General features: G+C 39.2%; 3 protein-coding genes across 3 annotated transcripts in view; 2 read left to right on the plus strand and 1 right to left on the minus strand.

Annotated features, from left to right (window-relative positions):
• Positions 1 to 2,090, plus strand: part of LOC131311412 (aldehyde dehydrogenase family 7 member B4) — a 57,084-nt gene extending 54,994 nt beyond the window's left edge. The window contains exon 16 of the mRNA XM_058338868.1: positions 2,080 to 2,090. The gene's annotated coding sequence lies outside the window, so the exon portion shown is untranslated. The remainder of the gene's footprint in view (positions 1 to 2,079) is intronic.
• On the plus strand, positions 36 to 6,253 carry LOC131311413 (oligouridylate-binding protein 1B-like). Its single transcript, XM_058338871.1, has 12 exons — positions 36 to 340; positions 1,936 to 1,997; positions 2,333 to 2,435; positions 2,535 to 2,611; positions 2,693 to 2,754; positions 2,870 to 2,957; positions 3,162 to 3,237; positions 3,333 to 3,363; positions 3,788 to 3,907; positions 4,425 to 4,516; positions 4,808 to 4,984; positions 5,694 to 6,253. The coding sequence occupies exons 1-12, from the start codon at positions 224 to 226 to the stop codon at positions 5,985 to 5,987; spliced, it is 1,299 nt and encodes a 432-aa protein (XP_058194854.1). The 5' UTR covers positions 36 to 223; the 3' UTR covers positions 5,988 to 6,253.
• Positions 6,254 to 7,275: 1,022 nt separating this feature from the next.
• On the minus strand, positions 7,276 to 12,699 carry LOC131311418 (25.3 kDa vesicle transport protein SEC22-1). The gene is made up of 6 exons (XM_058338879.1): positions 12,478 to 12,699; positions 10,575 to 10,790; positions 9,519 to 9,679; positions 9,264 to 9,410; positions 8,461 to 8,537; positions 7,276 to 7,622 (listed from the first exon to the last, which is right to left on the minus strand). The coding sequence occupies exons 2-6, from the start codon at positions 10,760 to 10,762 to the stop codon at positions 7,539 to 7,541; spliced, it is 657 nt and encodes a 218-aa protein (XP_058194862.1). The 5' UTR covers positions 10,763 to 10,790; positions 12,478 to 12,699; the 3' UTR covers positions 7,276 to 7,538.
• Between the last annotated feature and the right edge of the window lie 1,986 nt (positions 12,700 to 14,685).

Below are 14,685 nucleotides of genomic sequence, written 5' to 3' on the forward strand. Positions count from 1 at the left end.
AAACGGTGTCGTGGTACTTGAGGGAAAGAAGATCTTTAAGTCCGTCTTTATTCGACGCCTCGGTTGATACGCGACTGTTATTTTCCTTCCTTCCTCGAGCCGAGGGGGCCATTTCATTTCAAACCCTAAAAAATCTGGCTTGGATATTCAGTCAGACTCTCTCCATTGATTTGGAATAACCATTGATTTGGACTCACGAAAATCCATCAAAGAAAAGAAGAAAATGCAGCAGCATAATCAGAGGCTCAAAGAACAACAACAGCAGGCGTTGATGCAGCAAGCGGCTCTCCTTCAACAGCAGTCTCTCTATCATCCTGGCCTTTTAGCTGCTGCTCCCCAGGTTAGCTTCCACTTCCACCATCCTCCTCTATCCATATCCATACATAATAAGTTATACATCCATCGATGTGCATGTCTTTTTTGTGGTAGACGTCATTGCGATTCCCGTCCTGTATGTGTTTGGTGTTCAACTTAACGTTATCATTTTCATTTTTGAGCTTTTTGTGGAGTGGGTTTCGGGTGTTGTTTTTATTTGTCGATGATTTTTGATCTTTTGAAAGCTAGACTTATGTATTGTTTTTGTGTTTTGAGGAAGTTTAATGTGGAAAGCTGCGATTGTGGTTTCTAGATGTTCGGAGTGCTTCTTCTTTTTTTTCCCGTTGGGTTGGGATTTTGTTTTAGACGGGCGTTGTTGAATTGGCAAATTGGGTCTGTTGGGATATTTGTATTAGTGAAATACTCTATTACTGGGTTGTTTTCTTGTCGTTATGTTTGCTTTTGGGAACTACAACTTGCAAAGCATGTGCTTTTGCTTGCTATTTGGTGGTAATTTTGAGTTTTCCATTAGAATTTCTATACATGTCTGTCTAATTTGGCGTCCTACCTGCTCTCGGAGGGGAGAGGGGGTGTTGGATTGACAATTTGGGTCTTTTGGACATTATTATTTCAATACTCAATTACTTAGTAGTTGTCTTGTCACTTACGTTTGCTTCATTTTTGCTTTTCGGGGAATTTTCAAAGCCCCGTGCTTTTGCTTGCTATTTGGTGATTATTTTGATTTTCGCTTGAGAATTTCCAGGCACTGCTGGCTAGTTTGGTGTGGTACCTGCCCTTTGTGTTTCATTTTGAAGCTTTTTTTCGGTTACCGTTTCATTTCCAAGTGCATTCCTAGCCTTTGTTTGTCTCTGCTTTTGTCAGAAGAAACAGAAAAGGTTGAGCTTTGTTTAGTATTTGAAGTACTTCATATGTACATTGTTTCTTTGTTATGAACGGACGGTGGATTACTTTTTCTAAAACGGTTTGCTTCATTCAAATCGCATGAATTTGCTCATGAATATTCAGCCCTGCTGAGGCCCTTTCTGCATGCAATAAAAATTCTTCTTAACAATTGAAGGCTAGAGGGAGGGTAATTGTTTTTTATTTGTTCAAGAGATGAAGTCTATCCTTCCCAGTGTGCTCTTTTGGGCTGTTGGGGCATTGAGCAATTGAAGCACACCTAAGGTTACTCTGATTGCGACTTTGTAAATTTTGGATATCTTGGTGTCTGCAATTCCTGTTTCATGCCTTTCATGTCGTTCTGTTGGTATTTTTTTAATCTCGGATCAAGATCGAAACTATAGTTGCTGAAGTTATACTTCACAAGATGGCTATTTGGCTAATTTAACCGCTACTATAGCGGAGGGAATAACTGCTTTTTGAGGTCCTTGTGGTTTACGATTAACTATCCTGTAAAGTCTTCATTTAGTATGGATTGAATTTATGCTCTTCAAATCAATCTTAAATACTTGTGTCGTAAGCTTCAGCTGGAGGTGTATTTTGAAATTAGCTTTGTTGTTCCTTTCTTCTCGGAGTTGAAGTTAGCCAGGGTGTAGGCAGTTGAACTTGGGATTCCCTTTCTCAATAATTTTTTTCCTTTTTCTCGTTTTTATTTTGCAGATTGAGCCAATCCCTAGTGGAAATTTGCCTCCTGGTTTTGATCCAAGTACATGCCGCAGCGTGTGAGTGAAGTCCTCATCTTTTTCGTAATAAGTATTTTGTTTCTTTCTTTTGTGTAGCCTTTATGCTTATTCAATGGACGAGTCGCAACCTTCGCTGCCTATGAAATGTCGTTGCAATCTTGTCTAGTCATCTTCTTTCTTTAAGATTTGAGTTGTTTCTTTGCTTTGCCTCTTTGTTTACAAGTTCTTTAAGTACCAAATCACTATTCATGTAGTATTTATTATGTCATGTTTAATTTATTGATTTGACAACTGGAGGAGATTCTTATTGGCCAACATGTTTCTTGTTTTTCTTCTTTTTACTTCTAGTTTCTTTAAATTTTGAGAAAATGCAGATATGTGGGAAACATTCATACACAAGTGACAGAACCCCTCCTTCAAGAGGTTTTTTCAAGTACAGGCCCTATTGAGGGGTGCAAGCTCGTTAGAAAGGAGAAGGTACCTGGTAGTTTTCACTTTTTATAATTGTGTTCTTCTCACTTTGCTTGGATCTTTTCCTCATGAGATTGATATTTTTGGTGGTTTTCTGAAATGTAGTCATCCTATGGATTCATTCATTACTTTGATCGGAGATCAGCTGCCGTTGCTATATTGTCTCTTAATGGAAGGCACCTGTATGTAGACTTTTAGTGGTTCTCCATGACATTTGAAGTAGTTCTTCGCTTGTGTCGTAATCTCTTTTGACTTATTTGCAGTTTTGGACAGCCTATCAAAGTCAATTGGGCATATGCCAGTGGTCAGAGGGAAGACACATCAAGTGGGTTCACTTTGTGTTTGCATATTTGTTCTGGCATTTGAATTGAGCATCTAATGTAGGTGTGATTTATGATTTTTGTTGATGCTATTTCGTGATTTTGTTAACTTGTATGCAGGTCATTATAACATTTTTGTTGGTGATCTCAGCTCTGAGGTTACTGATGCTATGTTGTTCGCATGCTTCTCTGTGTACCCCAGTTGTTCGTAAGCTTCTATTCTCCCACTATATTCCCTCTCTCTAAAACTGTTAATTTGATTTAGAATTTTTTTTCTCAACTTAATGGATAGCCGGACTGATTTTTTTTTCTTAGCAAACCTTAGTGATTGAGTAATGATTTATATTAGGATTGAATTGATATCACTTGTCAGTCTAGTGGGTACTTATTTTCATTGCATGCTGCTTTATAGTGATGCAAGAGTGATGTGGGATCAAAAGACTGGGCGTTCAAGAGGGTTTGGATTTGTTTCTTTCAGGAATCAACAGGTGATATTTCACATTTGATATGTGCTTACAGTCTGAGCTTTCAGCTTTATGTACGGCAACTCATTCATCATCTTTACCTGTATTTATCTCTTCAGGAAGCTCAAAGTGCAATCAATGACTTGACTGGTATGAGTGATTAAATCACCCGCATTTGCCGTTGTCACATTTTTTTGGTAGTTACATTTCCTTTGTTCACATGGTATCTTTTGCTTAGCTACTAAATGTTTAATTTCTGGTATGCCAGAAATACATTTTTTGCTAATTTAGCTTCCTCATCCCTTGGCCCTATCCCTTAGACTGTGGAATAGGCATAAGAACTGGATGAGAAATTGAGAATGGATGCTCAAGTCATCTCTTTGAAAGCATTTCGATGAAGAACTTAACCATTGGATGTACTGAATATCACCATTCAGTCAATTGATCAGCCACAAGTCTTGGAGAACAAAATTCATTACTGCCATTCTTATGTGGAAACCATTCCGTGTAACTCTATATGTTTTGCTTGTTTAATGTGACAACATATACGCTGGTTCTGACTTCCATTGTTCAGGAAAATGGCTTGGTAGTAGGCAGATCCGTTGTAACTGGGCTACAAAAGGTGCTGGAGCTAATGATGACAAGCAGAGCTCTGATGCCAAAAGTGTGGTGGAACTATCAAATGGCTCTTCAGGTGTGCCGAATAATGTTATATGACAAGAACTAATGGGAGATATTCAGAATTTGAATTTTGAATATTTATTTTCTTGCCTTTCTGCGTGTCGTTTCATGTAGATGTACAACTATTTCACTTGGAATTTGTACAACTATTTCACTCGGGATTTTGGGTAACCTACATTTTGACATCATTAACTGAAATGTTTAGTAATCCAATCAAGTTAAAGTAATTTTAGTCTATCCATTCTCTCTCTATCAGTGATGAAAATTACTTTCTGGTTCACTTCCTTGCATGTCATCTTGACTTGCTATTTTACTCGGGATTTTGTGAAACCTACATTTTGACATCATTAACTAGAATGTTTAGTAGTCCAATCAAGTTAAAGTAGTTTTAGTCTAACCATTCCTTTTTCTCTATCAGTGATGAAATTAGTTTTCTGGTTCACTTCCTGGCATGTTTTCTTGACTTGCTTGTATTTTCAAAATTTTGACCGATCACCAATATCCTCATACTTGTTTCATGGCTTGTGCAGAGGATGGTAAAGAGACAGCCAATAATGATGGGCCCGAGAATAACCCTCAACCTCAATACACCACGGTTTATGTGGGCAATCTGGCTCCAGAGGCAGGAACCCCTCTTTACGCTTCTATTATATTATCCCGCCACCTTATCCACTTGCAACAAGTTTCTTGTTGCTGGCAGAGTGAATCCACACTCAAATAATTTTCTGTTCCCCTTTTGGAAAAGAAATTTAGAATGGTTGAACTTTATTGTTATAAGAAGCATTTCCTTTTAATTATTTTGGAATCAACTATTCTAGAGACAATTTTCGTCAAAAATCTTCAAAATATGTGGATTCTTGAAATTTTTAAGTTCCACTTTTCTTTCCATTTGACACTTCTTGGTAATCTGCAGGTCAGTCAGCTTGATCTACATCGACACTTTCATGCTCTTGGTGCAGGAGTAATTGAGGAAGTTCGTATCCAACGTGACAAGGGGTTTGGTTTTGTGAGATATAGTACCCACGCTGAAGCAGCTCTGGCTATTCAGATGGGAAATACCCAGTCTATGTTCTATGGCAAGCAAATCAAGGTATTCGCACTCCTCTATTTTAGCTGTTCCAATTGAAAGCCATTGCTTTGCCAAATTGTTGAGTTATTGATCATTTTTGCTGCTCTTTGACCATTCGAGTAAATCCCATTGAAGTACAATGGGAACTTACTGCCTGTTTACGAACTTAGCTATGCATATTTTAACTGTATATATGTAGGATGCTGGGGTTGCATATATGTAGGATGCTGGGGTTGCTCTGGCATCCAGTTCACTGAATTCCAGATATTGGCAATCCTAATTCATATAACCACAAGCCCAAACTGCCAAACCCACTTAAATTATTGGAATCTAGTGCAGCTCGACTGTTCCTACGTCAGGAGCTGTTCCTTTTACATTCTTTTCTGTTTTCTTTTGTTCAAATATCTCCTTATTTGTGAAATTACTTCCGCTCAATCAGCTCAAGGAGTTGCATGTTACAAGCAGATGATAGCTTAAGCAGGCTACTGTCTAAAACATAGGGAATTTGGCGAAATCTATTTCTTTGTTCTTTAGCTGCGGGAAGTGGGGCACAGGTTTGGTATTTGGAATGTCTGTGGTCTGGTAGTACTTTGGTTGCACATTAACATTTAATATTTAATTGTGCATTTGTTTAGATTCTGATATGTGCAAGTTTAGACAATGAATGGTGTTCATCCCTTGTGTTGTTTTTAGTGTTTATTTTGATAGTATTGGTCTTTTGTGCTTGAAGTGCTCATGGGGCAGCAAACCCACTCCACCCGGAACAAGTTCAAACCCACTTCCTCCACCGGTAGCCGCACCTATGCCAGGGTTTTCGGCGAGTGATGTCTTGGCCTATGAGCGGCAACTAGCAATGGCCAAGATGGGCGGTGGTGTCCATCCCCTCATGCACCCCCAAGGGCAGCACCACCATCTTCTTAAGCAGGCAGCTATGGGAATGGGTTCTGCCGGTGCTAGTCAAGCTATTTATGATGGTGGCTTCCAGAATGTAGCCGCCGCCCAACAGCTCATGTATTATCAGTGAGATGAGTTTCGACTCGGTTGTGACCTTGATTTTCATGGCCTTTCCAGGCCTTATTTTAGTTTTCAATCTGCTAGGGAGTTCTAATGTTTCACTTTTCTTGAGCTACATGGTTACGACTTTGTAGATACGTGGCATGTACGTTTTTCCTCTTTCTTAACTATTTTGTAGGGGTGAGTCAACAATTGTTAAGTGTGGGTGGCCTTTGATTTGGACCTTTATTAGTTGTATTTGGTTATCTATGTACTGAATTCCGGGTTTAGGAGTAAGGCAGCGAACTCGAGAGAAAAAGAAACTATTTCTCCTACAAATTCCGTCATTGCTAGTACTGAGGCAAGTGAGTATACGGGGTTGGGTTGGGGATGTACCGCATTCAGAGTGATGCTGATGTGAGGGCTTGGTGGGTCTACTTTTCTGAACAAGTTCACACCTAGTAGGGCCCATTAATTAGAACGTCGTTTAATAAATTGAACATTGACGGCTGAAATGAAATTGCAATTTCTAAAGTCCGTATGCATGCACAGCAGTGAAAGGTGGATACTCTAATTTCATGCACATAGCATGTAGGGCTGTAAATGAACTGAGCCGTTCATGAACTGTTCGAGGCTCGACTCGGTAAAGGCTCGTTCGAGTTCGATTCGTCTACTAAATGAACCGAACCTGAACCTCAATTTTAGGCTCGTTTCATAAATGAGCCGAACATGAACGCAGCAGTGTTCGGCTCGATTAGGCTCGCGAACCTGAAGTATATGTATATCATGGGGATTTTATATAGTTATATAGTAAAAATTTTAAAACTTGTACAAGTCTAAACGTTTACAATTACTAAAAATTTACTTATGTATATGTTTTTATCTTTTTATATGTATATGAACATATTTATGTACATAATGAAAATTTTATTTGCATTTTTAGACCTGTATAAGAACATAAAAATATGATATTATTGAATCGTTAAGGCTCGTAAACAAGCTCGAGTTCGACCCAAACCTGGGCAAGCTCGGTTCGAGTTCGGCTCGTCATAATTTTCTTTGAGTTCGGCTCGAGTTCGAGTTCGCTAAAAAACTTAACGAACGAATCTGAGTATTCTAATATTCGGCTCGGTTCGGCTCGTTTACAGCCCTAATAGCATGTCAATATGTGAAGGTGGGGTTGTGGTGGGGGTGGTATAGAGGGGCTCCAGTGAAGGAGAAAGAAAGGCGAAAGAGCTAGGGTGGTCAAATAACAAGCAAACGTCCAATCTACTATCATCCAGCAATTCAATATGTATTCAGTGGGATACCAGTAAAAATGAGCGCAGTGAACAGTATTTAACATATATGAGTAATACAATCCCGACTAAGGTCCCACCAAAACACTTTTGGTTCTTTCAGTTCCGATTCCCGATCCAATATCATTCTCAGGGTTTCCATCAAACACCCAGATGGCCTGATTGTTCCCATCCATACAAAATACCTAGAAAGCCAGATCTCATATCATCAGCAGGCTGGAGAAAACTAAAGGAAGCTGGATACATCACCGGCAGGCTGGAGAAGCTAAAGCAATCTGGATACATCACCAAATTTTGTTTTTCATCCAGAAGAGAAGGAAGACAACTCCAAGCACAATGGCAACAGGGGCCCACTTCCGAATCAAAGCCTTCAGTAAACAAGGAAATAGGAAAAATTCAGCTAAACAAAAGCAGTGTCAAATGGACAAGCATCAGGTTAATAGACAAGCATTAATTTAAGGCACACATCAGGGAAAAAAAATGCATTAGTCTCTAGAAACCTCTCGCCCCTCTCTTTTTTATACCTTTCAAAACAAAAAAGGAAAAAAAATGCATTAAGTCACATGTGAAGTAGGTTCCTACTGCTACATTACACTCAAAGGGTTGATCAAGGATGTTTTGGTCTATGCTCCAGCCTATAATCTGGATATAGGAGAAAGAGGTACCGTCTGAAATCAACTGCCAAGTTAGGGGAGTAAAGCAGAAATTGTCCACCCTTGAACTGCGTGTTCATGAAACGTCTGCTGTGGCTGAAATGAAACTTGAAACTCATCCATTACTCCTGCTCAAACCCACAGGAGGCCGAATTGAAACGTCTGCTGTGTTTTCAAAGCAGGTTGATAGACTCAAGTTTCCATGTGTAATATCCATGTTACGATGCCCAAATAAGCAACCATTTTTACCCGATGATCCAACATTTACATGCAATCGTACTCTACGCGATTTTGTTTCTGGGAAATGGAACAAATCACTCAAGCTTATTATTCTCCACGAGTTATTTAACTCATAAAGCCTGGTTTACTCTCCTACCGATATAAACTAGTTCAAGTAACACTCTTGACAGTAAAAACCTCCTACGGTGACAAATGTAGGCAAAAATGCATTTGTATAATACCAAGGAAAACTCCAGCTAGTGATGATACCAAGAGTTTGGCATAGAAAAATCTATATTCCATTTCTCTCTCATAACTATCCAACTAAACTAACCTGACGATTTAAATCCTTTGCCTTGTCAGCATATATGCGAGATTCTGATGTCAACCGGCTGGACATTTCACTGACCTCTGCAAAAAAAGTAATTTTCATCCAAGATCTAATCAATGAAATCATCAAGATAAACAACACGATAACCAAAAAAAGGTGACTCCATAATTGCAAGGTAAATAAAGTCAGCAACTAAAAAGGGAGGAATAAACAAAATGGCAACACAAGAATGATCTTGTGGCATAGCTGCATGCAGATTACTCGTTGTAAACATTAGCATAAACAGAAAGGATCCTCTAAGCAGGCGTAGCTAAAGCCAATTTTCTCTGCCTGTCATGTATTAGTCCTAGATATCCTAGAAAATCCCATCAATTGATGGTCTATGAAGAACGAATAGTCCAAAATGTCCTTGAAAACGGAATCTATGGTCTCTTTCTTAACCCACAAACTCCACGCCTAAACATAGAAAATATTATCGTGGATGTGTGCCTGCTTGTTCTTTCATTACTTCATTTCCCTGAATTTCTCCTTCTTAAGGTTCACTCCTTTTTACATTTATTGAGGGTGGGGATACGGTTGGGCCAAGGATAGGACAAGTGAAACGATCCAAACCATGTTCATTAGGAGGAGCAAAAGCTGAATGTGTACACTTTCAGCCAAATTCAGCATACTGATCTCAAGAACATTATCTCATAAAGTTATCTAATGCTAAGCTCATAGTTGATAATTGAGCCTTAACCTTCATAGAGACTTCCAACACTTCGACTTCAACAGATGTCAACAAATGAAGAAAAGGAGTAACTTACGGTCCAACTTTTCACCAACACCAAGAACTTCCTGAACATTGCGAGTCATAATTTGGTGGACTTCATAGAGTTCGTCATTCAGCTTTGAAATATTCCTCTGAGTTCGTGTGTCCAGGTACAGTTTCCTTGTTTTCTGTATGAATGTATCTTTGAAACGAAAGAAAGAAGGGGAAAAAACATTAAAATACAGCAAATGTAGGAAAAATCAACCTCGAGAATTGGCATGTAAGGAAATGAGGATAGCAGGATGTGTACCGAATTTTATGAAAGCATAAGGTCTGGCAGCAGTTTCAATTTGACTACCATTAACACGTTCAAACTCATTCTTGAGATCTTCCAGGTACTGAAAGGCAAGTTTCTTTGGATATGCACGATCACACATCGTCAAATAACAAACGCGTCCTTCTATAACATAACTACGAACTTGGGTTAAGAGAACAAGGAAATGCATAAATGGTGCACTTTCAAACAATACAAGCACGTTGTTACCAAAAAAGGAAGTTTAGCACAGAATTAAAGGAAGATATTGTCATAACACTGAATGACTGAATTACATAAGGGTGTAAAACAAATCTTTCCAAAAAGCAATAAATCATAGAGCATAGTTAAATAAAATTGGTCCTTCATCATGCATCATAAGTGCACTGTTCAGCATCATCATACATAAGCGTGTTTATACTTGCCAGCATGTACCTTCGATTAACAGGTTATCATCGCCAAAAATAGGTATAATAAGCACAAAAGCCACCAATTTCTCTTCCCTTCTGGCAAGTGTACTGACCAATAAAATTTGAAAAAGTACCTATTCTGTGTAAACAAATAAGCAGCTAAAATATTTTCAGATTTGATACCAGGAAGAGAGAAAGATAAGTGCAGAGATGAAAGTTTCCATACCTCTCCGCATTTCAGGCATTGAAATTTCTTTCTGGAACTTAGAAATTACTAATAATAGATGCGACCATTCATATAGGAAGATGGGCAAAGAACTTAACCCAGGAGTGAACAATCTAACAAACTTAACTAGGAGAGCTGCAAGCATCTCTCTTAGTAGGAACCACCAACATTATACCAACGAGGACATAATATTCAGGACTCCATGTAATCACGCAAGTTAGTTTGTGAAAGTCCCGCAGAATTGTTCTAGAATCATGCATTATCACTCAAAAGAAGAACATCTCAATAGATTGATCAAGTCGTGTTCGACAAAATCTTCACCAATATTTACTACTCTAGATGCCTGCCAACTCCTTGCATATGCAGAAGAAAAAGTAAACAAGGAAGAAAAATTCCTAACAGGAATGCCAAGGATACTGGAAAATATATGGGCCAGTTTCAATTGACATTCTTGAAGGCTCATTCTGGCCTCTTGAAAGATTCTTGAACAAAGCCTTGACTTGCTGTTTGTAAAATTCAGCATCCTGCAAATCACGGCCATCGTCCAGTCCCTCTGCTAGTGGAAGCCCATCAGTGACACGCGCTATCATTGTCAGTTTCACCATCTTTGCTTCACAAGTTCTAAGCTGTAGCCTGTACAAGATTCACAGAAGTCCATTACCTAATAAAACACTAAGACGGGCATAGTTTTAAACAACACTAAGACGATGAGACTCTACATCGTAGAAACTTTCCAGGTAATGTCTACTTTTTTATTGGTAGGCTAAAATTATATTCCACACAAACCAAAAACTGTATAGAACAGAGAAATCCCTGAAGGTGAACAAAAAAGAACACCCAAGGACACACCTAGGGGTTGCCGCAGTGGTAAGGGCAAATGACTGACTTTGGGAGAACTCCCCTTGGTAGGCTAAAATTCAATTCCACACAAACCAAAAACTGTACAGAACAGAGAAATCACTGAAGTTGAACAAAAGAGAACACCCAAGGACACACCCAGGGGTTGCCCCAGTGGTAAGGGCAAATGACTGACTTTGGGAGAACTCCCCTTGGTCAGGGGTTCGATTCCCCACCGGGTGAATACCCTGATAATAAGTGGGGGGCCATGACTGGTGTGGCCGCGCTAGTTCCCCCGAGGTTTGGGTTGCGCAGTTGGGTCCAATTGTGGCTCGGTTGTAGGGCTGTTCCTTGGTTATCAAAAAAAAAAAAAGAAGAACACCCAAGGGCTTAACCCTTAGGTTCAGCCGCAACTAAACAGAAAAACTACCAAAGGTCTTATTGACCACAGCTAGAATTCTCGTGGGATGTTCCAGGCCAGACAAAGGGACCAATTTCTAGAAGTTTTTCCAACATTCTTCAATGAAGCAATCCTATTCCTAGTATCAGTACCAACCAAACTGAGTAAAGCTCTGAAATCTCTGGCATTGCTGCTAAAAACCCTTGCATTCCTTTCCAACCACACCTGATACACCACTGCTACAACCCCCAGCCCTAAGGATGGCAGTTTCAAAGGAATTTTGACCAAGATGCTTGATAGCCTATTCCAACTCTCTTGACCATGTAAGAGGCTTCTGTTTCAGATTGCAACAACTCATTACCATAGTCCAAATCTTCTCAGTATAGGCACGTTCGAAAAATAAGTGATCTTCAACAGTCATTCCCCCAAGTAACAAGTCTTCTTTCTTGAAGGCAATTTTCTGTTACAGCGTGGCCAAAGGATGAGGACTATTTGGGCATGTTTCCTTTGTACCACACTGTAGGGTTGCCATAGCACCTTCTCCTGACGAATTCTAATATCATTTCAAGCACTAAAAGAAGCCTTCCCTAGCAGTTGGAAGCCTCCAGATAATATCTTCGAAAGAATTAGACAGCAATATTCACAACTGTTTACAAATGTCAACACCCGCCAGCGGTCTTCCATAAAATACTTGCGTTAACGCCCCTCTTCAACCCCTGAGATCCATTTTACCTAAAATGTAACGTCTTCCTCCCAGTTTTGGTACCAATTCTAATGAATCATGATATGCATCAAATCCCGGTGATATCTACAAATACCTTCGGCGACCAGAGTGCAACAAACTAGACAACTACGGCCGCTACAATATTTTCGGAATGAGAAAATCCAACCGCTTTCAAACCACTCGAAATTCACAGTCTCAGAAATCACGAGGAATTAAACGATTAGTTTGATTCGCAACAGGTATTAGCTAAAAACTGAAACAACACTATAAAATACAGGTCGGAAGCGCATATCTAAGCGTAGAATTAAGAGCACGTTGCGAAGAATTATGCAAGAAGTATATAAGAACGATTTGAATACCTCTCGTTTACCCATCGCAGCTCAGATCTTCGCTTTGATTAGTTCTTGGAGTTGAAGCATTCGGGTTCTTTATTTCGATTTCTGAGATCTGATCGACGGTTACGACAATTGACGACGTAGACGACTGGATTGGAAGGCAGAGAAAGGGCTATAGGGCTTTTGCAATGAAATTTATACGGATCGTACATGGAAAATATTTTCGGACATTTTGTGTGTGTGTGTGTGTCAATTCTTGATTTTTTGCCTGGAAATTTTCGTGTAACCAAAATATAATTCAGAAAATAATCCCATTTAATTTCCGATTTACCAAAAAAAAAGAAGAAATTATTCCCATTTTATCTCGACAATATTGATGTCTTTGGGCCTTCTTCAACCTTTACTCATATTATTAACTTAAATTTGATTTAAAATCTTAGTAAAATATGTTATGCTCGAAGCACTCTCATAGAAAAACTCACAATTAAATAGTTGAAAATTTGAGGGGTAAAAAATAGTAGTGTTCTAAAATTTGAGTAAAAAAGTTATAAGTCTAATTCTGTTCGAGTATAACTCAATTTCATATAATTTTGAGTCGAGCTAGAATGGAGTTATAAAGAACTTTTTGTTCAAAATTTGACTTCATGTAATGTAATAAATTAAAAGGCTAAGGGCGGTAGATGTGCTGAGCGAAAAATTAATTCATGCAACCGAGCGAAAATAGGAGTAGTTGTTTGTATCTTGGGTATATAGATATTTGTTTGGTACAAGTAGCAAAAGTTTAAAAAAAAAAAGAAAGACAAATAAATAACTACCTTGTGTTAGCCAAGTGACAAATGTCACAAATCAAGAGAGTTCACTCACGTAGGCTTTGGGTGTAGAATGAGGTGTTATAAAATATCTTCATCTTGTTTGGTTCAAATTTTTGAAAGTTATTTTTATGTAATAAGTGATAATAAGTGGAAAGATATAAAGAGAGAAAAACGTATTGAAAAACGTGTAGAGAGAAAAATGAGATGAGATGAGAGTTGAACCAAACAAGAACCATCTTTTATGTACTCACGAATCTTGAGTCACGTCCTCGGCAAGGAATTGATCAATATTAGAACCACGGCATAGTATTTTTTTTTCAAAGACAAAAAATAATAATTTTATTAATCAAAATAAAATTACAATAGAACCACGGCAAAGTAGACTTTATTTCGATTTTCGATCACTTACAACATAAAATAAATATTCACCATTGTTGACGTTTGATATCTCACCACTATTCAATAAATAATTTTGATTTTTCTTAAGGGTAATGTGTATATAGATTTAACAATCAACTGACTGGGGTTTTACTTTGGTTGAGTCTCGTTATGGAGAAAGCTAAACGAAACTCTCTAAAACTAGGACGGCAAACGAACAAAGCTGCTCGCAGGCAACTCTTTAAGGTAAGGCAAAGCAAGGCACGGCTTGGCTCAATTGATTTAGTAATTAAGCCAAGTTCGGGTTTGAGATTTTGGCCCGATTGTATAGGCTCAACTCAGTTAAAAAGGCTTGTTAAGTAAATTAACCGGACTCGGCTCGTTCAGAGCTTGACTCATTTACAACCGAGCTGAGCCCAAACTTGAATTTTTGATTTTTTTCCATTAAAAGAACCGAACTCGAACATTACGAAGCTTGGTTCCACTTGTTTGCACCTGTACCTAGAAGTAGGGGTGTGCAAAAAACCCGAGCCCCGACGGCCCGACCCGACCCGAAGGGTTTCAGGGCGGGGCCGAACATGTGGTTCAGTCGGGTACTTGTTCATTTTTTGAAAAAAATCAGTTTTCGGTTTGGAGCTCGAGGTGCTGTTTTTCTTACTCGACCCGACCAAACTCGACCCGGCCCGACAAAAACCCGACCCGACCCGACCAAAAAAATCGGTTATGCGGACGGTTATTCCCCTCCTTTGGTTCGGGGCCCAAAAATTCGATAACTGACCAGTCGGGGTCGGGGCCGACCCCGACCCGTCCGACCCGTGCACACCCCTACGGCTAGAAGGTATAAGTCATCTTCCCCTTGTATTGGGCTCAACATGACAAGCCAGGATTTGCAGAAACCAATCGTATTGGGCTGCTCAATTCCACCAGCCTTAGTGAAACAGAAACCCAACACAACGGCCCATGGAAACTGCCCCCAAGCACCCGTTCGAGAGCCCAGACACCAATCAATTCAACCGTCGGCAACTGAACTGAATGGCAACAT

The sequence above is a fragment of the Rhododendron vialii genome, chromosome 12a, assembly GCF_030253575.1.
Source record: "Rhododendron vialii isolate Sample 1 chromosome 12a, ASM3025357v1".
NCBI lineage: Eukaryota > Viridiplantae > Streptophyta > Magnoliopsida > Ericales > Ericaceae > Rhododendron > Rhododendron vialii.

Bases quoted from the DNA above. Each gene is read 5' to 3' on its own strand.
- LOC131311413 (XM_058338871.1), top strand. From the start codon at position 224: ATGCAGCAGCATAATCAGAGGCTCAAAGAACAACAACAGCAGGCGTTG. The intron at 341-1,935 runs GTTAGCTTCCAC...TTTATTTTGCAG, and splicing joins TTTTAGCTGCTGCTCCCCAG to ATTGAGCCAATCCCTAGTGG. The intron at 2,755-2,869 runs GTGGGTTCACTT...ACTTGTATGCAG, and splicing joins TCAGAGGGAAGACACATCAA to GTCATTATAACATTTTTGTT.
- LOC131311418 (XM_058338879.1), bottom strand. From the start codon at position 10,762: ATGGTGAAACTGACAATGATAGCGCGTGTCACTGATGGGCTTCCACTA. The intron at 8,538-9,263 runs GTAAGTTACTCC...CTTTTTTTGCAG, and splicing joins TGTTGGTGAAAAGTTGGACC to AGGTCAGTGAAATGTCCAGC. The intron at 7,623-8,460 runs GTTAGTTTAGTT...TGTTTACTGAAG, and splicing joins CAAAGGATTTAAATCGTCAG to GCTTTGATTCGGAAGTGGGC.